This window comes from Oncorhynchus kisutch, linkage group LG24, assembly GCF_002021735.2.
Source record: "Oncorhynchus kisutch isolate 150728-3 linkage group LG24, Okis_V2, whole genome shotgun sequence".
In the NCBI taxonomy this organism is placed as follows: domain Eukaryota; kingdom Metazoa; phylum Chordata; class Actinopteri; order Salmoniformes; family Salmonidae; genus Oncorhynchus; species Oncorhynchus kisutch.
Window position 1 is genome coordinate 27782156 of NC_034197.2, and position 24287 is coordinate 27806442.

At 42.0% G+C, this 24287-nt stretch overlaps 1 protein-coding gene across 1 annotated transcript in view; it reads right to left on the reverse strand.

Annotated features, from left to right (window-relative positions):
• The window catches only part of LOC109869045 (plexin-D1), a 118190-nt gene that overhangs the window by 53805 nt on the left and 40098 nt on the right, over positions 1 to 24287 (reverse strand). Inside the window, exons 13-14 of the mRNA XM_031803458.1 lie at positions 13555 to 13700; positions 7967 to 8072 (exon numbers count right to left, since the gene is read on the reverse strand). Of these exons, the coding sequence (XP_031659318.1) occupies positions 7967 to 8072; positions 13555 to 13700 (252 nt within the window). The remainder of the gene's footprint in view (positions 1 to 7966; positions 8073 to 13554; positions 13701 to 24287) is intronic.

A 24287-nucleotide genomic window follows, 5' to 3' on the forward strand; every position in this document is an offset into this window, starting at 1 on the left:
CAAGTATAAACACCATGGGACCACGCAGCCGTCATACCGCTCGGGAAGATGCGTTCTGTCTCCTAGAGATGAACGTACTTTGGTGCAAAAAGAGCAAATCAATCTCAGATCATCAGCAAAGGACATTGTGAAGATGCTGGAGGAAACAGGTACAAAAGTATCTATACCCACAGTAAAACAAGTCCTATATATATCAACATAACCTGAAATGCTGCTCAGCAAGGAAAAAGCCACTGCACCAAAACTGCCATACAAAAAGCCAAACTACGGGTTTGCAACTGCACATGGGGACAAAGATCGTACTATTTGGAGAAATGTCCTCTGGTCTGATGAAACAAAAATAGAACTGTTTGGCTATAATGACCATCAGAGGAAAAAGGGGGAAGCTTGCAAGCTGAAGAACACCATCCCAACCATGAAGCACGGGGGTGGCAGCATCATGTTGTGGGGGTGCTTTGCTGCAGGAGGGACTGGTGCACTTCACAAAATAGATGGCTTCATGAGGAGTAAAGTTATGTGGCTATATTGAAGCAATATCTCAAGACAGGAAGTTAAAGCTTGGTCGCAAATTGGTCTTCCAAATAGACATTGACCCCAAGCATACTTCCAAAGTTGTGGCAAAATGGCTTAAGGACAACAAAGTCAAGGTATTGGAGTGGCCATCACAAAGCCCTGACCTCATTCCTATTGAAGATTTGTGGGCAGAACTGAAAAAGCATGTGCAAGCAAGGAGGCCTACAAACCTGACTCAGTTACACCAGCTCTGTCAGGAGGAATGGGCCAAAATTCACCCAACTTATTGTGGGAAGCTTGTGGAAGGCTACCCAAAACGTTTGACCCAAGTTAAACAATTTAAAGGCAATGCTACCAAATACTAATTGAGTGTATGTAAACTTCTGAAAGAAATAAAAGTGAAAATAATTCATTCTCTCTACTATTATTCTGACATTTCACATTCTTAAAATAAAGTGATGATCCTAACTGATCTAAGAAAGGGATTTTTTACTATGATTAAATGTCAGGAATTGTGAAAAACGGAGTTGAAATGTATTTGGCTAAGGTGTATGGAAACTTCCCACTTCAACTGTGTACGTTCGTACAGTCAATAAAGGAAAGGCCTTATTCTTATTCTATAATGAAATACTGATTTATGTAAAAAATCCTTCAAACTTCAAAGAGAAAGTTCATTGTTTATGTATTGCTCCCTGTTGTTAATGTTTTTTAGGTCAGTGTGTTGGAAGTGTTGATGTCGAACAAGCTACATTTGGGACATGAATGAAGTGACTGAGTTTTGGAGGTGAGATGAACTGTTTGGCCAAAATATATGTTGGTAATGTAGACCGTGTGAAGAGTTTTGAAAAAGTAACTTCAGTATTGACTTGTTAGCTTGTTAGCAATTGAAAAAAACGGTAATGTGCCATGTGGCTGCGTTGTTGTTCTGCTACTGTACACACCTCCGAGCGAGGCAGCAGTCTGCTGTTTTCATTTATTAGCTCGCTTTCCATCCAATTAGCAAAAGATTTCCATGCGTGAAGAAAACATACAAATTTTCACACCAGTGGTGTGTTCCCACCAAATGTACATGATGCAGATAAAAATCAGAGCGTGATGACGTAGTGCACACAAAATGTACCTTTTGGTTGAAGTTTTCACGTACCTGTCACGTTCTGACCTTTATTTCCTTTGTTTTGTCATTATTTAGTATGGTCAGGGTGTGAGTTGGGTGGGCAGTCTATGTTTGTTTTTCTATGTTTTGGGGTATTTCTATGTTTCGGCCTAGTATGGTTCTCAATCAGAGGCAGGTGTCATTAGTTGTCTCTGATTGAGAATCATACTTAGGTAGCCTGGGTTTCACTGTGTGTTTGTGGGTGATTGTTCCTGTCTCTGTGTTTTGCACCAGATAGGGCTGTTTTGGGTTTCACTGTGTGTTGGTGGGTGATTGTTCCTGTCTCTGTGTTTTGCACCAGATAGGGCTGTTTAGGGTTTCACTGTGTGTTTGTGGGTGATTGTTCCTGTCTCTGTGTTTTGCACCAGATAGGGCTGTTTAGGGTTTCACTGTGTGTTTGTGGGTGATTGTTCCTGTCTCTGTGTTTTGCACCAGATAGGGCTGTTTAGGGTTTCACTGTGTGTTGGTGGGTGATTGTTCCTGTCTCTGTGTTTTGCACCAGATAGGGCTGTTTAGGGTTTCACTGTGTGTTTGTGGGTGATTGTTCCTGTCTCTGTGTTTTGCACCAGATAGGGCTGTTTAGGGTTTCACTGTGTGTTTGTGGGTGATTGTTCCTGTCTCTGTGTTTTGCACCAGATAGGGCTGTTTAGGGTTTCACTGTGTGTTTGTGGGTGATTGTTCCTGTCTCTGTGTTTTGCACCAGATAGGGCTGTTTAGGGTTTCACTGTGTGTTTGTGGGTGATTGTTCCTGTCTCTGTGTTTTGCACCAGATAGGGCTGTTTAGGGTTTCACTGTGTGTTTGTGGGTGATTGTTCCTGTCTCTGTGTTTGCACCAGATAGGGCTGTTTAGGGTTTCACTGTGTGTTTGTGGGTGATTGTTCCTGTCTCTGTGTTTTGCACCAGATAGGGCTGTTTAGGGTTTCACTGTGTGTTTGTGGGTGATTGTTCCTGTCTCTGTGTTTGCACCAGATAGGGCTGGTTTGGGTTTTCACGTTTCTTGTTTTTGTTAGTTTGTTCATGTGAAGTGATTTATTAAAACATGAATCAAATTAACCACGCTGCGCTTTGGTCCGCCTCTCCGTCAATGGAAGAAATCCCTTAAAGTACCGAATAAAAATCTAAAGTTCAATGTGTTTCCCATTGCATTTTTAACCATTTTGTCACAAACTGTTAAATAGCAAATGTGTCTACTCCGGTCTGGGCACATGCACTCGAGCCAACAGCTATCAGATACAACAGTGTGGGTAGGCTAGTCTACAGTCAAACGGCAGTCAAGCATCAATCATCATGATGTCACTAGAGTAAGACCCTCAAAATGTATTGGATAGGAGCATCAAGCTCATCGCCGTGTACTTTCACCTCCTTGTAAGTTTATCATTTTCACATGTAACGTAATAAACTGCATGGTTTCCCGAGTCGTAGTGGGAGGACCACATACCATATCGCGTGACTCCAAGTTACTTCAATAGGATGGTTATTAGATCAATATTTGCGCATTTCTCACATAATGAACTTTACCGACACTAAACGAGCACACGATGTCGAACAAACAAACGATCTGTCGACATTGTACCGAAACGTCCTGTTTCCATCAGTTGTTGTGGTTTTCTTTCATAAGGTATGACTTTACTCGCAGAAAAACTGTGGATGGAAATGTGTTTAAAGTGGCACTATAATTGGATCATTCAAATCATCTATAAGTTCTATGTAGTCCATACTTTTGGTTTCCTCAGCTCTAGATAAATAAATAGTTGACTGTAACATATTTCAAGTTTGATATTTAAAACTTGAGGACACTGAAGCCTTGGGGAGTATTTAGTATTGTTCTGTACTGAGGTCTTGGGTTCATCTCATCCACATATGACAGGTTTCTGGAGGATATATTTCACTGTACAGCCATATAGTAATACAGCAACACACACACAGACAGGCTGAACACCTTCACTCGCTTTGAGGAAAATACAGGGCTCTCCTTCTCCAATGTGAGTAAGACTTTTAAGCATTTCAACCCTCGCAAGGCTGCCGGCCCAGATGGCATCCCTAGCCGCATCTTCAGAGCATGTGCAGACCAGCTGGCTGGTGTGTTCACAGATATATTCAATCTCTCCCTATCCCAGTCTGTTGTCGCCAAATGCCTCAAGATGGCCACCATTGTCCCTGTACCTAAGAAAGCAAAGGTAATTGAACTAAATGACTATCACTCCGTAACACTCACCTCTCTCATCATGAAATGTTTTGAGAGACTAATCAAGGATCATATCACCTCCACCTTACCTGACTCCCTAGACCCACTTCAATTTGCTTACCGCCCCAATAGATCCACAGACAATCCAATTGCCACCACACTGAACACTGCCCTGTCCCATCTGGACAAGAGGCATACCTATGTAAGAATGCTGTTCATTGACTATAGCTCAGCATTCAACACCAAAGTACCCTCCAAGCTCATCATCAAGCTTGAGGCCCTGGGTCTGAACCCCTTCCTGTGCAACTGGGTCCTGGACTTCCTGACCGGTGGCCCCCAGGTTTGTGAAGGTAGGAAACAACACCTATTTGTTGATCCTCAATACTGGGGCCTCACAAGTGTGCGTGCTAAGCCCCCTCCTGTACTCCCTGTTCAACCATGACTGCATGGCCAAGCACGCCTCCAACTCAATCATCAAGTTTGCAGACGACACAACAGTAGTAGTCTTGATTACAAACAACGATGAGACAGCCTACAGGGAGGAAGTGAAGGCTCTGGGAGTGTGGTGTCAGTGTGGTGTCACTCAATGTCTACAAAACTATGGAGATGATTGTGGACTTCAGGAAACAGCAGAGGGAGCATTCCTCCATCCACATCGATGGGACCGCAGTGGAGAAGGTGGAAAGCTTCAAGTTCCTCGTCGTCCACATCACTGACAAACTGAAATGTTCCACCCACACAGACAGTGTGGTGAAGAAGGCGCAACAACGCCTCTTCAACCTCAGGAGGCTGAAGAAATTTGGCTTAACACCTAAAACCCTCACAAACGTTTACAGATACACAATTGAGAGCATCCTGTCGAGCTGTGTCACCGCCTGGTACGGAAACTGCACCGCCCACAACTGCAAAGCTCTCCAGAGGGTGGTGCGGTCTGCCCAACACATTACCGGGGGCAAACTTTCCACCCTCCTGGACACTTACACCACCCAATGCCATAGGAAGGCCAAAAAGATCATCAAGGACATCAACCACCACTGCCTGTTCACCCCACTATCAACCAGAAGGCGAGGTCAGTACAGGTGCAAAGCTGGGACCGAGAGACTGAAAAACAGCTTCTATCTCAAGACCATCAAACTGCTAAATAGCCATCACTAGCACATCAGAGGCGGCTGCCTATAGATATAGATTAGGAATCACTGGCCACTTTAAGGAAAAGGATCACTATCCACTTTAATAATGTTCCGTATCTAGCATTACTCATCTCATATGTATAAACCACACTCCACACTATTCTACGGTATCTTAGTCACTTCTAAATTGTGTTTACATATTGCATCACCCATTTCATATGTATATACTGTATTGTATTCTATACTACACCACTGACTGTTAAACAGCCATTTACAGCACATCAGAGACTGCTGCCTATATACATAGATTAGGAATCACTGGCCACTTTAAGGAGATGAAATACTAACCACTTTAATAATGTCCCCGTATCTTGCATTTCTCATCTCATTTGTATAAACTGTACTCTATACTATTCTACGGTATCTTAGTCACTTTCATTGTTTGTAAATATTGCATTACTCATCTCATATGTATAAACTGTACTCTATACTATTCTACGGTATCTTAGTCACTTTCATTGTTTGTAAATATTGCATCACCCATCTCATATGTATATACTGTACTCTATACTATTCTACGGTATCTTAGTCACCTTAATTGTTTGTAAATATTGCATCACCCATCTCATATGTATATACTGTACTCTATACTATTCTACGGTATCTTAGTCACCTTAATTGTTTGTAAATATTGCATCACCCATCTCATATCTATATACTGTACTCTATACTATGCCACTGTATCTTACTCCAATGCTGCTATGACATATATGTATATATATTCTTAATCCATTCCTCACTTAGATTTACTTGTTAGATATTACTGCACTGTCGGAGCTAGAAGCACAAGCATTTTGCTACACTCGCAATAACATCTGCTAAACACGTGTGTGTGACCAATAACATTTGATTTGAGTTGATTTGACACCAGTGGAGGCTGCTGAGGGGAGCATGGCTCATAATAAAGGCTGAAACGGAGCAAATGGAATGGCATCAAACACGTATTTGATACCATTCCACTTATTCCACTCTAGTCATTATCATGAGCCCATCGTCCCCAATTAAGGTGCCATCAACCTCCTATGACACACACACAAACACACCTCAAATGCTCAAGCGTAGCTGCAGGTTGTACATTTACCCTGTATATAGGTCTCTTATTTCTTCTGGTTTTTTTCTTTGTCCTTTTTTCTTATTAGTTCTACTATTTTAATAATGAATACAGCACTGTTGGATAGGGCTTGCAAGCTAAGCATTTCACTCTACTGGTGCATGTGACAATATAAAACTTGAAACACACACACACAGACACACACACACAAACAGACGGAGGATAGGTCCCTGGGGCTAAGACAAATATCCCAATACAGCTATACAGCATCAGCATTCCGGAGACTGCCGAAGCTTCTCTCCCCTCTGTGAACCTTGCCTCCAGGGAAGACCTCTCATTCTCACTGACAGGATTCACTTCCTGTGTGTGTGTGAACAAGCAGAGATTTCTATTGTCTGTGTGTGTGTGTGTGTGTGTGTGTGTGTGTGTGTGTGTGTGTGTGTGTGTGTGTGTGTGTGTGTGTGTGTGTGTGTGTGTGTGTGTGTGTGTGTGTGTGTGTGTGTGTGTGTGTGTGTGTGTGTGTAAGGTGGAGGCAGATGTTTCCGGCTCGAGGTGCAGAGGAAGGAGGTGCAGAGGAGGTGCCCATCCTGTGTCCGTTTGGATCCGAACCATTATCCCTTTTCCTCAGAATCCCCTTCATCCATTTTCTCCCTTTCTTTCCCTCACACCCTGGAGAAGCAACCCAAAAAGTGGTAGGGGACCGCAAGGGGTTCTCACAAGCCTAAAAAACATTTGTTGTTTTGCATGTTCAACACACTCTTGTCTCCAAGTCTGTTATTTATCCCTGAGATCATGACTCACAAGCAGAAGCCTTTCTTAAAAGTGACTGAAATTTTCCAACATCCCAGTTGAATTAAAAATAAACTCTTTGTCCATAAGCAAAAAGAAACAGAGGATTTAGTTGTGTATTTCCAGTCTGTGTAGTCCTAATCCAATAGGAGACTGTGTGGGTCAAGGTCAATCAGCAGAAGAAGCAGCCGGACTCCTCGGTTTGTAATGAATTCAAAGAGGAGGACATTTCAACAAGCTCCATGTTTGTTTTTGCTGGCACCGAGTTCTGCATGGCAATAGTGCTTAGTTGCAGTTCTGATGAATGTTTGAAGATTCCCACACATATGCATTCCTGAATATCAGAAGACAAATCTGCTAACATTCAACTGACACATTGGGAACACTTTCCCAGTATGAACAAGGACCAGGGACTGGGGAGAGACGGAGGGACGAGGGAAAAGAAAGGATGGAAAGATTGTGGATTTAACGAGCAAGAGACAGACTACGAGCAAAGAAATACTGAAAATAAATAAGTAGGAGGAAGAAAATGTAAAGACAGGTCAGGGAGTAAGGAGAGAAAAAAGGAGGAAGGAAGAGAGAATGAGAGTGAGAGAGAGAGAGGGAAAAGAGAGAGACAGAGAGAATGAGAGGGAGAGAGAGACAGAGAGAATGAGAGGGAGAGAAAAAGAGAGCAAGAGAGAGAGAGAGAAAAAGAGAGCAAGAGAGAGACAGAGAGAATGAGAGGGAGAGAGAGACAGAGAGAATGAGAGGGAGAGAAAAAGAGAGCAAGAGAGAGACAGAGAGAATGAGAGGGAGAGAGAGACAGAGCGAATGAGAGGGAGAGAAAAAGAGAGCAAGAGAGAGACAGAGAGAGAAAAAGAGAGCAAGAGAGAGACAGAGAGAATGAGAGGGAGAGAGAGACAGAGAGAATGAGAGGGAGAGAAAAAGAGAGCAAGAGAGAGACAGACAGAGAGAAAAAGAGAGCAAGAGAGAAAGAAAAGGGGAGTGAGGGAAAGTATGAGGGAGAGAAACAGAGAAGACAGAGTCATTAAATAGATTAAATAGAGAAGAATATAGAGGATTGACAACAGGAACACACTCACCAAGTATGAGTAGACCTCTTTGGACACCCCCATTGCATTCTGGTTCACGGTAACTCTAACGACATCATTTGTGGGATCAAAGGTCTGCCCAGTAACACACACCAGCCTGTAGATAGAACACGACATTGTGAAGACAGTGGATACGCTCAATAGGAACCATCATTAACAATCATCACCAACTCCACTGGAACATCACAGCCTGTTGGAAACTGCCTTTAAGGATGTTTCTGTGTCAACTGTGTGGATCACGATTTTTTTCTTTGTCAAGAGTTTCAGGGGCATCATGAAGCACAAAAATCTGATACGATAGAAAGTCCAGTATGTGAGGATGGCTGGGGGGTGGTCCATAAGTTCGAGAATTTTTGCATTTTTCCAACACTTGAAACACATTTTTCCTGCAATCTAGCCATAATCATTATGCTTAATTCTATGTAAAAAAAATATGTATTTTTTTTCTGCATATCTAAGCATACCTTTTGAGCTGTCTGTATCCTGTGGTCATTTAAAAAAAAAAATATATATATATATATATATATATATGCTTCTCTGCATCTCTAACATCTGTAAAAGACTGAAAGGAATACTGTATGTCTTATTCAGTACATTTAGTAATTACTTACTAATTTTGAAGCAGGACAAATCTGAGAGGGCACGTGCCCCTGTGCCCCCTCTGATGTGTTTCACAACTTTTTTAACAAAGCTAACAGACAATAAAATAGAGATCCTTAGAGGCTTTGTAATAATGTCTATGCTCAGTACTGTACAGTGTTGACTAAACCCAGTGGAGTAATAATGTCTATGCTCAGTACTGTACAGTGTTGACTAAACCCAGTGGAGTAATAATGTCTATGCTCAGTACTGTACAGTGTTGACTAAACCCAGTGGAGTAATAATGTCTATGCTCAGTACTGTACAGTGTTGACTAAACCCAGTGGAGTAATAATGTCTATACTCAGTACTGTACAGTGTTGACTAAACCCAGTGGAGTAATAATGTCTATGCTCAGTACTGTACAGTGTTGACTAAACCCAGTGGAGTAATAATGTCTATGCTCAGTACTGTACAGTGTTGACTAAACCCAGTGGAGTAATAATGTCTATGCTCAGTACTGTACAGTGGTGACTAAACCCAGTGGAGTAATAATGTCTATGCTCAGTACTGTACAGTGTTGACTAAACCCAGTGGAGTAATAATGTCTATGCTCAGTACTGTACAGTGTTGACTAAACCCAGTGGAGTAATAATGTCTATACTCAGTACTGTACAGTGTTGACTAAACCCAGTGGAGTAATAATGTCTATGCTCAGTACTGTACAGTGTTGACTAAACCCAGTGGAGTAATAATGTCTATGCTCAGTACTGTACAGTGTTGACTAAACCCAGTGGAGTAATAATGTCTATGCTCAGTACTGTACAGTGGTGACTAAACCCAGTGGAGTAATAATGTCTATGCTCAGTACTGTACAGTGTTGACTAAACCCAGTGGAGTAATAATGTCTATGCTCAGTACTGTACAGTGTTGACTAAACCCAGTGGAGTAATAATGTCTATACTCAGTACTGTACAGTGTTGACTAAACCCAGTGGAGTAATAATATCTATGCTCAGTACTGTACAGTGTTGACTAAACCCAGTGGAGTAATAATGTCTATGCTCAGTACTGTACAGTGTTGACTAAACCCAGTGGAGTAATAATGTCTATACTCAGTACTGTACAGTGTTGACTAAACCCAGTGGAGTAATAATGTCTATACTCAGTACTGTACAGTGTTGACTAAACCCAGTGGAGTAATAATGTCTATGCTCAGTACTGTACAGTGTTGACTAAACCCAGTGGAGTAATAATGTCTATACTCAGTACTGTACAGTGTTGACTAAACCCAGTGGAGTAATAATGTCTATACTCAGTACTGTACAGTGTTGACTAAACCCAGTGGAGTAATAATGTCTATGCTCAGTACTGTACAGTGTTGACTAAACCCAGTGGAGTAATAATGTCTATGCTCAGTACTGTACAGTGTTGACTAAACCCAGTGGAGTAATAATGTCTATACTCAGTACTCTACAGTGTTGACTAAACCCAGTGGAGTAATAATGTCTATACTCAGTACTGTACAGTGTTGACTAAACCCAGTGGAGTAATAATGTCTATACTCAGTACTGTACAGTGTTGACTAAACCCAGTGGAGTAATAATGTCTATACTCAGTACTGTACAGTGGTGACTAAACCCAGTGGAGGGGGACTTCAAAGCCCCCTGTTCCAGATGCAGTTAACCACAGAGGGGATCAACGAGCTGACTGGATGTTTGTTTTATCACCTCATAGCTGTAATCAAGCCTCATGTCATCATACAGTATTGGGACCAGAGGGAAGCAGTAGGATTAATCATACAGTGATGGCGCACAGAGAACATTTTGGAAGGCCTGAATGTGCTGTGTCTCTATGTGCTTTGACCCTGCCAGTCAGAGAAGATGGCTAAAGCAGACAGTACAGACCTGGGACCAGGCTATGATCTAATGGGATTTAAATAAACAAAGGGGGAATCATGACCCCCCCTACCTCAACCCCACATGGTTCAAAGCCCATCCCTCCACCATCCTCTTGTTGGGCACGTGGGGGCAGTATATTTAGTCAGGTGGCAGGTCCTATAGTGGTCCTGGTTACCTGGCAACCAAAACAGGGGTCTAGTCACTGACTAACAGGAAGCTAAATCCTCTGAAGAGGGTCTAAACCTTTTATAAATGTGAGGCAGGTACCACAGAGAAAGGGCAGAACCAGAAATGGGGCCGGGCACAAGGCTGGGTATGGCACGGTATGGCTGGGTATGGCTGGGCTGGGCTGAAGGACTGGTTCTGATGAGGATCCCTGAGCTCATAAAGATGGATCAAGTTGATAAATATGAAATCTAACTAATGAAGTCCATCCAAGTCTGTATTATTACAGTAGATACTCTAGCTGTGTCAAAGGTGACTGGTGTTGTTGATGCAGTCTAATCCCGTGCAGAGCCCACCCTGTCTCTGTAAAAACCAGCCACCAAGCCAGGCAGTAAGGCAGTAGGACAGCCAGGCAGTAAGGCATCTAGGCAGTGAAGCAGTAAGGCAGCCAGGCAGTAATTCAGTAAGGCAGCCAGGCTGTAAGGCAGCCAGCCAGTAAGGCAGCCAGGCTGTAAGGCACAGCACTGACTGACCCTCGTACTACATTCCTTCACCGCCAAGAAAGGAAATATTTTAGCTTCCAGTGGGGGATGTTTTGACTCCATGGGCAATGTCTCTGGATATTTACCCAGAGAGGAGGACCAGGATAATCAGCAACTGAGCCTGGTGAAGACGGTGTGTGTATGTGTGCGTGCGTGCGTGGGTGCGTGTGTGTGTGTGTGTGTGTGTGTGTGCGTGCGTGCGATAGAGAGAGAGAGAGAGAGAGAGAGAGAGAGAGAGAGAGAGAGAGAGAGAGAGAGAGAGAGAGAAGCCAACCAGGACGCAAAAGAGACACGAAAGAGTGATGAAGGATTGGGTAGAAAGTAGGCAGCTTGAACTTCTACTCTTAAACCAAGAGTAGTGAGTCCAAAGTGGGTCATGTAAATGTACTACACTTAATGAGGTGCCCCTACCTAACCCACATTATTAATGAACACGTTCTGACTTCAACTCTCTCTCTCCAGAGCAGCACAAGTCCCTCTGGCTCACAGCTCTGAACCCTTGACCTCTCAGCACACGAACGGACACCTGTCTCAACAGCCATGGCCGCAGCGAGGTCACCGGTGTGTGTCTATTCAGTGAGTGAATCTGCTGTCAGACACACTGACATGTTTTGATTTGTCAGCACCACTCCCTCCAAGGAGGAAACATTTAGCAGTCATAACAACCAGCTCAGGGAATCAATGAAGGACGAGCAAGCAGGGTGAGGTCATACTGGGTGTGAAATCTGATTCGCTGAGTTTGGAGCGATCTGGAGCGTGTGTGTGTTTGGGAGAATGTGTGAGACGTATGTAGTAATAGTAATAATTCATAACACAGAACACAGACAACAATCAAAGCTATATACAGTGTCGTCAGATCCGGATGACAGTAGAACTGAATTAACAGAGGTTATTTTCTGAACAGCTCAGTCTTTAGCTGTTCCTTAAACGAGCCCAGAGACTCTGCAGCCCTGACAGTGACTGGAAGTGCGTTCCGCAGACGAGGAGACACACAACTGAAAGCCCTGCCACCCATAGTTTTTAGTCTGCTGTTGGGCTGCTTAAGGGAGATGGACTTGGAGGAGTGAAGGGTGCGTGTGGGGCAGGAGGGTAGCATGAGGTCAGACAGGTACTTGGGTCCAGAGTTGTGAATAGCTTGGTAGGTGTGATCCAGGATTTTAAAGTCAAAGCATAGGCTCATGGGGAGCCAGTGGAGGCTGAACAGCGCTGGCGTGATGTGCTCACGGGGGAGGTGTGGGTGAGGACACATGCAGCACAGTTCTGGACATATTGTAGCCTGTTTAGACACCTAGCAGATGTGCCAACAAAAAGGGCATTACAATAGTCCAGACAGGAGGAGATAAAGGTGTGGATGAGTCACTCAGCTGCAGGCTGTGACAGCATAAGACTTAACCTGGCAATGTTCTGAAGATGAAAATATTTGGTCACACTTTTGATGTGGGCCTCAAACAAGAGCTTGAGTAGTGACAGCCAGGTAAGACCTGCGGGTTACCCCACAACAGGTCTGTATTCTAATACAGCCTCATTGGCTCCAGTGGAGAGGGACCAGATAAACATTTCCATCCATGGAACATTATGGTATGGAAGTTTTTATGTGGTTCTAGAGTTACGGTGTTTCCATGGAATACTATGTGCAGGGTTTAACCCAGGGTTCTGCTGTATCCTTGGTGATAATGTTGTGGTCTTGAATTATCTCCTTTATGTGAATGGAACGGTTGAAAGCGAATAGTAATGTTCTATAAAGGCGTTCTATATTTAAGCTATAAGGCACGAGGGGGTGTGGTATATGGCCAATATTATTTATTTATTTATTTCACCTTTATTTAACCAGGTAGGCAAGTTGAGAACAAGTTCTCATTTACAATTGCGACCTGGCCAAGCAGTTCGACACATACAACAACACAGAGGTACACATGGAGTAAAACAAACATACAGTCAATAATACAGTAGAAAAATAAGTCTATATACGATGTGAGCAAATGAGGTGAGATAAGGGAGGTTAAGGCAAAAATATATATATACCACGGCTATGGGCTGTTCTTAGGCACGACGCATTGCAGAGCTCCTGGACACAGCCCTTAACCGTGGTATATTGACCATATACCACACCCCCTCGTGCCTTGTTGCTATTATAAACTGGTTACCAAATTAGAGCAGTAAAAATAAATGTTCTGTCATACCTATGGTATACGGTCTGATATACCACGGCTGTCAGCTAATCAGCATTCAGGGCTCGAACCACCCAGTTTATAATATGATTCAAAACAATTAACAACATTTTTTGTTTGTGAACTTCTGACACCTGTGCACAAAGTCACTGAATGACTGAATAAATGAATGCATGTGTCAACCAATTAATGAATGAATCAATCAATCATAAGAAAGGTACTTACTGTACAGAGACGGTGTATCGGTAAGGCAGGATTTTACATGGAACCATCCCGATGGAGACCTTCACCACATCAGCCCTGCGGCCCATGTTCCTGCCCTGCACCGTGAGCAGGGTGCCCCCCTCCAACGGTCCACTCAGGGGGGAGATCTGTGGGCAAAGAGAGAGATGGAAAGAGGGATAAGTGCCTGCATATATTCCTCTTGAGCTCAAGATTTAGATATAATTGAGAGAGACACATTCCCTCCACTCAGTTTGGGGTCAGGTTTTATATAGAGGGCTCTTCAGTCAGTACCTCTCTGAGCTACAGGCCTGTATCTGTATGTGTACTCTGAAACCTGAGTAGTTCTTCCAGGACTCAAGTGAGACTGAGAGCGAGAGAGCTACAGTATAAAGAGAGTCAGAGAGGAGTGGTACATCGTCAAGGAGAAGGTAGCCGGGGACGGGGAAGAGAGAGATCAACAGGGGAGAATATGAAGACAGGGAAGAGAGAGATCAACAGGGGAGAATATGAAGACAGGGAAGAGAGAGATCAACAGGGGAGAATATGAAGACAGGGAAGAGAGAGATCAACAGGGGAGAATATGAAGACAGGGAAGAGAGGGATCAACAGGGGAGAATATGAAGACGGGGAAGAGAGAGATCAACAGGGGAGAATATGAAGACGGGGAAGAGAGGGATCAACAGGGGAGAATATGAAGACGGGGAAGAGAGAGATCAACAGGGGAGAATATGAAGACAGGGAAGAGAGAGATCAACAGGGGAGAATATGAAGACAGGGAAGAGAGAGATCAACAGGGGAGAATATGAAGACGGGGAAGAGGGAGATCAACAGGGGAGAATATGAAGACAGGGAAGAGAGAGATCAACAGGGAAATTCCTTTGTCATATTATGATAAGAAGCATGCTCTCACACATCATTTCAACCTTGACCTTGCTTCTCCCAGCGTTCTTCTAAGGAGCCATGCAGAGAGAGTATTTATCCAATCACCACGGAAACACAACCACAGAGATAGCTATCTCTGACTCCCAGGCAAAAGCAATCTACCATCAACTCCCAGTGTAGCGTAGCTAGCTAGTTTAGAAAATCCTACCATGGAGACACAAAGAGGAGGTTGCTACTATGGGCTGATCTGAGGTCAGCTTTGTTCCCCCCCCCCCCCCCCACTCATGTTCAAGACTAGACTTGGGGGTGGAAAGACTGGTCATAGATCAGTGTCTAAGGGCAACCTCTAGAGGCTCCAGGGGTACCTGTCATCTTGGCATCATGCCTCACAGAGTGACCATTTCCCTGGCTGTCCTGAGGTCGCTGTGACCCCTCCGTGGGTTATTAGCCTGGCTCGAGCTAGCTGCAGATCTATCACACATAAAAACTGTGCTTCCACTTGATCTGGGTGAGAGGGGAGGGGGTGGGTCTACATTAAGAAAAGTATTCATAAGTATTCATGTGATTGACAGCTGAGATACACAAACATTGTGCTTCCAAGCTAAAGTGAGAAATAAGGACATAGTGTGTAACTTACACTTATATTACCATATAAAAGCAAACAGTTATAAATTCACCAAGAACCCAGATCCGCAGCCAACGTGAGTAAAACATTTAAAAGTGTTAACCCTCACAAGGCTGCCGGCCTAGATGGGTCCTCAGAGCATGCGCAGACCAGCTGGCTGGTGTGTTTACGGACATATTAAGTCAATCTCTATGCCAGTCTGCTGTTCCCACATGCTTCAAGAGGGCCACCATTGTTCCTGTTCCCAAGAAAGCTAAGGTAACTGAGCTAAACGACTATCGCCCCGTAGCACTCACTTCCGTCATCATGAAGTGCTTTGAGAGACTAGTCAAGGATCATATCACCTCCACCCTACCTGACACCCTAGACCCATTCCAATTTGCTTACCGCCCCAATAGGTCCACAGACGACGCAATCGCAATCACACTGCACACTGCCCTAACCCATCTGGACAAGAGGCATACCTATGTTAGAATGCTGTTCATTCACTACAGCTCAGCATAGTACCCTCCAAGCTCGTCATGAAGCTTGAGACCCTGGGACTCGACCCCACCCTGTGCAACTGGGTCCTGGACTTTCTGACAGGCCGCCCCCAGGTGGTGAGGGTAGGAAACAACATCTCTACCCCCGCTGATCCTCAACACTAGGGCACCACAAGGGTACGTTCTCAGCCCTCTCCTGTACTCCCTGTTCACCCATGACTGCGTGGCCATGCACGCCTCCAACTCAATCATCAAGTTTGCAGACGACACTACAGTGGTAGGCTTGATTACCAACAACAACGAGACGGCCTATAGGGAGGAGGTGAGGGCCCTCGGAGTGTGGTGTCAGGAAAATAACCTCACACTCAACGTCAACAAAACAAAGGAGATGACTGTGGACTTCAGGAAACAGCAGAGGGAGCACCCCCTCTATCCACATTGACGGGACAAAAGTGGAGAAGGTGGAAAGTTTCAAGTTCCTCTGCGTACACATCATGGACAAACTGAAATGGTCCACCCACACAGACAGCATGGTGAAGAAGGCGCAACAGCTCCGCCTATAACCGCAAGGCTCTCCAGAGGGTAGTGAGGTCTGCCCAATGCATCACCGGGGGCAAACTGACTGCTCTCCAGGACACCTACACCACCCGATGTCACAGGAAGGCCAAAAAGATCATCAAGGACAACAACCACCTGAGCCACTGCCTGTTCACCCCACTATCATCCAGAAGGCGAGGTCAGTACAGGTGCATCAAAGCTGGGACCGAGAGACTGAAAAACAGCTTCTATCTCAAGGCCATCAGACTGTTAAACAGCCATCACTAACATTGAGTAGCTGATGTCAACATACTGACTCAAACCTCTAGCCACTTTAATAATTAAATATTGGATATAATAAATGTATCACTAGTCACTTTAAACAATGCCACTTTATATAATGTTTACATACCCTACATTACTCATCTCATATATATATACTGTACTCTATACCATCTACTATATCTTGCCTATGCAGTTCGGCCATCGCTCATCCATATATTTATATGTACATATTCTTATTCATTCCTTCACACTTCACACTAAGGTAGTTGTTGTGAAATTGTTAGATTACTTGTTAGATATTACTGCATGGTCGGAACTAGAAGCACAAGCATTTCGCTACACTTGCATTAACATCTGCTAACCATGTGTATGTGACCAATACAATTTGATTTGATTTGATTTGTATAAGACCAACAGGGTGATTGATGTAAGTGTTTGGTAACACAAAGTTTTTGACCTTCAACTAGCTTATCCCAAAATGAGTCACATTTTTAAGCCTTTAGATTAAATTGTGACACACACATACACACACCTCCAAGCGCTCCTTAGTAGGTACAGTAATTATCACCATGTATCTGGGACATCTCTCTCTCTCTGGTGTTAACGGGTGTTATCATGTCTGGTGTTAGCGATAGCGTTAGCTGCCATGCTGCTCATTTACACCCGTCACTCCTCTGTGAATGAGTCATGATGAGGGGAGCAAAGTACAGTACAATAACATCAGGAGATTTCCTGATCTCAAAACGCATTCAACAATAAAGGATCACTAAAGACCTCTACAATGCTCCAGATAATCTTGACAGGAATTTATGAATTGGTTGGGCTCTTGTGGAGATACACTGATCATTTGGCTAAAGATCCTTCAAGGATCCTGCCTCCAGATTTCTATCATGGTCAGGTGTTCAGGTCATACCGTAAACATCAACATTATTGGTTCAAACCCAACATTATTGGTTCAAACCCACTGTTTGAGACCATACTGTGTACCGTGTTGCAGTCCATCTTAACTACTCTTCGCAGACAACTGCCTTTATTACCTACATTATTACAAACATAGAACACATTACTGTATTTTACTGGCTTGTCTATCCACATAACATATACTTCATATTACTGTTTATGCTCAAAGAATATGCTAGAATGACTGATTTCCCAACTGTAAGCTGACTAAATAAAAATGTGGCACAGAAAGGGAAACATTACAGGAGCAGCCCATACAATCTTTAGACATAGTCACTGTGGTGGACAGAGTAACAGTAAACCGTTGGTGATACTGTGGTAGAACAGATACTCCCCCATAAGACTGTAACTCCAACTAACTCCTGGTGAGACTGTCTGGGAAAACATGGCTGCCAAAGCATTGCATCACGCTCCCAGTCTCCCACAACCACAGCCCCAGTTTACTGTCTTACAACCACCTCCCCTGAGGGAGCTGTTTCAGTGTGTGTGTGTGTGTGTGTGTTTGTGTGTTACATTGGGCTGCCCATGAATAGAGGATTTCAACACTTTTAACCTCAGTCATCTAAGCGGGATACACACACACAGACGGACACTCTCACACAACAAACCATGAGTCATGACACTGACACAATGGCTGATACAGAGAGTCATGCAGGGACACTGAGTGGGCTGACAGAGTGAACAATGCTAACTTCTACTGGCCCTGGGATCCGGGGGGGACGGTGGGTGTTCTGCCAGTCAATGGGATGACAACCCCATTTGGGATGGGGTGGATTAGCGGGTGGAATAGTGGAGAACAATTGGAGGTTTACTTAGTAGCATTGCAAATATCGACACTCAATATGGACACTCAAACACGATGGTACTTTTTAATGGTAAGTTTACAAACATATATTATGATATATAGAATTGAGATTTGAATCTCATTATGGTAAATGGTGAAATAAGTATAGCTAGTTCTAATTGTAATGGCTTAGCAGATAATAAGAAAAGACGATCAGTACTAAAAGAGAAGGAATATAATATCTATTGTTTACAGGAAACTCATTCAAAATTTTTGATAAAGTTGTGTGGAAAAAGGACTGGGGGGGGGGGGGAGAGTGAAATATACCTCTCCCATGGACAAAGAAACTCAAAAGGGGCCATGAAATTAATTAACAATAATGTTGATCTGAATGTGCACATTGCCCAAACAGATCTGCAAGGTAGATGATTTAAAATGTATTATTATTGGACCCTAAACAGATATGGGTCATTAATCTTTACGGACCAAATAATGATGATCATCGCTTCTTCGAAAATGTATATAATAATTTATCAAACCTACAAACAATACAATACTCTATTATTATGGTAGGAGATTATAATATTGTATTAAATACTTCAATTGGCCGAGAAGGAAATCTCACTACATAAGATCACCCTCATGCACTTAAGGAAATCACGAATGTCATGGATATATTGCAACTAGTGGATATATGAAGGCTTAAATATCCGGACCTAGTGAGATATACATGGCGGAGGCTCAATCAAGCTAATCATCTTGATGTTTTCATTTCAGTCTCCTCCATCTCAACTAACTGAAGTAAATGTTATGATTTAAAAAAATAATAATAATGTAAAATGAACAGCTGTACAGAAAGACTCATTTGAAGGGCAAATTACAGAGGAGGAAGTTCTTGATGCAATTAAAGCATGTAAGTCCGGGAAAACTCCAGGGCTGGATGGCATACCCGTGGAAGTATACCACAACTTTTTTGATACAGTCAGAGGACCGTTATTAGCATGTTTAACCACTCCTATAAAAATGGTAGATTACCAGATACTCAACTAGGACTGATTTCATTATTACTGAAACAGGATCCAAGTGGTAAATATAAAGATTGAGTCCAAAAACAATTGGAGGCCCCTTAAAAATGCATAGCGCATTGGATGAAAAGGTTTTTGTAGGATATTATTCATCCTAATCAGACAGGTTTTTTACATGGACGATACATTGGATATAATATAAGGCCAGTACTGGAAACAATGGAACACAATTGAAAAACTGGGAAACTAGGCCTGGTATTCAAAGCTGACTATGAAAAGGCTTTTGATAAAGTACAACTGGAATTTATATACAAATGCCTGGAATATTTCAATTTTGGAAAATCTCTTATACAATGGGGTTAAAGTTATACATTGTAACTCCAGGTGTAAAATAGTAAATAATGGCTACTTCTCAGAAAGTATTAAACTGTCAAGAGGAGTTAAACAAGGTTGTCCACTATCGGCATATCTATTTACTATGACCATTGAAATGTTAGCAATTAAAATCAGATCCAACAATAATATCAAGGGGCTAGAAATCTAGGGGTTAAAAATAAAGGTGCAATTGTACGCTGATGATTAATGTTTTCTTTTAAATCCACTATTTAGATCCTTCCACAGCCTCATAGAGGATCTGGATACTTTTCTAACCTCTGATTGCAATCAAATTATGATAAGTGTACTATATTACATATTGGATCACTGAAAAAATACAACTTTTCATTACCGTGTAGTTTAGCAATTAAATAGTTTAACGGTGATGTGGACATACAGTACTCGGTATATATATCCCGAAATAAATAAATTATCTAACTGCAATACATTTTCATAGAAAGTTAGCAAAAATAGATAGAAAAATAGCTCTCTATTGTGGAAAAATCACCCTGATGAACGCTTTAGTCATATCCCAGTTTACCTATCTGCTTATGGTGTCACGCCCTGGTCTAAGTATTTTGTGTTTTTCTTCATGTATTGGGTCAGGCCAGGGTGTGGCATGGAGTTTTTGTATTGTGGTGTGTTTTGTCTTGGGGTTTTGGTGTGTATGTTTTTGGGATTGTAGCTAGTGGGGTTATCTAGCAAGGTCTATGGCTGTCTGGAGTGGTTCTCAATTAGAGGCAGGTGCTTATCGTTGTCTCTGATTGGGAACCATATTTAGGCAGCCATATTCTTTGAGTTTGTCGTGGGTGATTGTCCTATCTGTCCTTAGTGTCTTTGTTCCTGTCGCATTGTTAGTTGACACAAGTATAGGCTGTTTCGGTTTTCATTACGTTTATTGTTTTGTAGTGTTTTGTGTTTATTATTGTTACGTTTGTTTGATTAAACATGGATCGAAATCTACACGCTGCAGTTTGGTCCGACTCTCCTTCACCACACCTAGAAAGCCGTAACATATGGTCTTGTCTATAACCAGCGACCTGTTTTTTAAAATATATGAGCCAAAAATGTTCCATTTTATTTGGAACGGCAAGCTAGACAAAATTAAACAGGCCAATTTATATAATGAATATGAGTTCGGAGTTCCAAACTGGTTCTCTAGCAGATTAGTATGAATGACTCACCCAATGTTCAAGAATGGCATTTTTCCCTTTATTCACATTACAAGCTCTCACTTTAGGTTATTTGAAAAATAATAAAATATCGCTATTTTTAAAACAAGCCATAGAAAGTTGGTTGCAATTTCAGTTTAATACACCAGAAAATACAGAACAAATAATAGAACAAATTACAAATGTAAAAATTATTAAGTATAATCTTTGTAAATAATATAAAAAATAGGACTAGTGGAGTTATGTCACACACGCAGCTAACAAAATTATATGGAAATGTCTGCTCTACTCAAAATTACAACCAACTTATTGCAGTATTACTGAAAAATGGAAGAGGCAGGTGAAAGGGGGAAAAAGTAAGGAACTGTTGGCCCTGCATTAAAGACCAAAATTGGGATAGGGGGCAGCATTTTCACTTTTGGATGAATAGCGTGCCCAGAGTGAACTGCCTCCTACTCTGTCACAGATGCTAATATATGCATATTATTATTGGTATTGGATAGAAAACACTCTGACATTTCTAAAACCGTTTTAATGATGTCTGTGAGTATAACATAACTCATAGTTTGAGTCAGTGGTCTGGCAGAGTGTCTCAGGCTCGTGATGCGCGCTCCCGACAGAGTTACCTCTCGTTCCAGTGCTTTTCTTCATACATAGGAATTCTCCGGTTGGAACATTATTGATGTTTTATGTTAACATCCTAACGATTGATTCCATACATCGTTTGACTTCTTTCTACGACCTGTAACGGAACTTTTCAAGTTTTTGTCTGGACAAAGTGCTCACGCCACATGAAGATGAATTAGTGGGCTGAACACGCTAACAACAAGTGGATATTTGGACATAAATGATGGACTTTATGGAACTTTATGGAACAAATCAGTCATTTATTGTCGAACTGGGATTCCTGGGAGTGCCTTCTGATGAAGAACATCAAAGGTAAGTGAATATTTATGGTGTTATTTCTAACTTCTGTTGACTCCAAAATGGCAGATATTTCTCTGGCTGTATTGGGCTCTGAGCGCCGTTCTCAGATTATGCTTTTTCCATAAAGTTTTTTTGAAATCTGACACAGCGGTTGCATTAAGGAGAAGTCTGTCTTTAATTCAGTGAATAACAGTTGTATCTTTTAGCAATGTTTATTATGAGTATTTCTGCAAAATCACCGGATGTTATGGAATCAAAACATTACTGCACGTAAGGCGCCAATGTAAACTGAGATTTTTGGATATAAATATGCACATTATCGAACAAAACATACATGTATTGTGTAACATGATGTCCTATGATTGTCATTTGATGATCATCAAAGGTTAGTGATTAATTTGATATATATTTCTGCTTTTTGTGACTCCTATCTTTGGCTGGAAAAATGGCTGTGACCTAACATAAATCATATGTTGTGCTTTCACTGTAAAGCATTTTTGAAATCGGACATGATGGGTAGATTAACAAGATGTTTATCTTTCATTTGCTGTATTGGACTTGTTAATGTGTGAAAGTTACATTTTCCCAAAAATATTTTTGAATTTCGTGCGCTGCCTTTTCAGCGGAATGTTGTCGAGGGGTTCTGCTAGCGAAACGCCTGCGCTAGAAAGGTTAAAGAAAATTGTGATGAATAAAAAGTACACCAGTTTCATTTAAGGATGAATAAATTGACAACATTTACCATATAGATTGCAAAATAGTTGGGAAGAGATTTCTGACGTATCGATTCTATGGCACATGGTTTATGAACTGATATGCAAAATAACGCTGGATTCATAACTTTGAGTTTTTCAAATTAAAATATTATACATAATTCTTGCAATGTTATATATACGAGGGATACAGCCATCCTAGCTCTGCAGATTTTGCTGTGAAGAGACAGAATCATTAGATCATTTGTTATGGTAATGTCCATACATAGCTTGATTTGCTCGCAGGTCCAGGAATGGCTGAAGAATTGCAACATTTACCTGGAGCTAACTGCAGATAGCACTGCTGGGTGGTTTGAAATGTCATAGTCAATAGATCAATAAAAAAGTATTACTTTTAGAATTGTATTAATCTTTCATTTACAATCTGTAGAAACTATGAGAATAGAAAGGATCAGAACTTTTGTGACACATCACAGCACAGTTTTAAAATATAAGGCAAAAATACATCCAGTATGGATGGTGTTAGGATATAGATGGGATGGATTGAGTGGAGCTGAATGGTGGTACTAATAACAACACGATAACTCATGTAAAATATGCCATGTCAGTCAAATGTATATCGGTTAAAAACTTTTGTGAAACAGCAGTTAAAAATATATGGCAAAAATAAATCAAACTGCATGATCTTCAGAAATAGATGGGAGGGATTGAGGTTAGCGGAAGGATAGGAGTAAAAACAAACAAAATATAACTATTGTAAAATAGATTGTGTCCGTAAAATCAAATCAAATCTAATTTTATTTGTTACAAACACATGGTTAGCAGATGTTAACGCGAGTGTGGTGAAATGCTTGTGCTTCTAGTTCCGACAATGCAGTAATAACCAATGAGTAATCTAACCTAACAATTCCACAACTACTACCTTATACACACAAGTATAAAGGGATAAAGAATATGTACATAAAGATATATGAATGAGTGATGGTAGAGAACGACATAGGCAAGATGCAGAGATGGTATCGAGTACAGTATATACATATGAGATGAGTAATGTAGGGTATGTAAACATAAAGTGGCATAGTTTAAAGTGGCTAGTGATACATGTATTACATAAAGATGGCAAGATGCAGTAGATGGTATAGAGTACAGTATATACATATGAGATGAGTAATGTAGGGTATGTAAACATTATATAAAGTGGCATTGTTTAAAGTGGCTGGTGATACATTTTTTTACATCAATTTCCATTATTAAAGTGGCTGGAGTTGAGTCAGTATGTTGGCAGCAGCCACTCAATGTTAGTGGTGGCTGTTTAACAGACTGATGTCCATGAGATAGAAGCTGTTTATCAGTTTGTCGGTCCCTGCTTTGATGTATCTGTACTGACCTCGCCTTCTGGATGATATTGGGGTGAACAGGCAGTGGCTCGAGTGGTTGTTGTCCTTGATGATCTTTATGGCCTTCCTGTGACATCACCTACACATCAGGTGGTGTAGGTGTCCTGGAGAGCAGGCAGTTTGCCCCCGGTGATGCGTTGTGCAGACCTCACTACCCTCTGGAGAGCCTTGTGGTTGTGTGCGGAGCAGTTGCCGTACCAGGCGATGATACAGCCCGACAGGATGCTCTCGATTGTGCATCTGTAAAAGTTTGTGAGTGCTTTTGGTGACAAGCCGAATTTCTTCAGCCTCCTGAGGTTGAAGAGGCGCTGCTGTGCCTTCTTCACAACGCTGTCTGTGTGGGTGGACCAATTCAGTTTGTCCGTGATGTGTAAGCCGAGGAACTTAAAACTTAATACCCTCTCTACTACTGTCCCGTCGCTGTGGATAGGGGGGGTGCTCCCTCTAATGTTTCCTGAAGTCCACAATCATCTCCTTTGTTTTGTTGACGTTGAGTGTGAGGTTATTTAACACCACACTCTGAGGGCCCTCACCTCCTCCCTGTAGGCCGTCTCGTCGTTGTTGGTAAT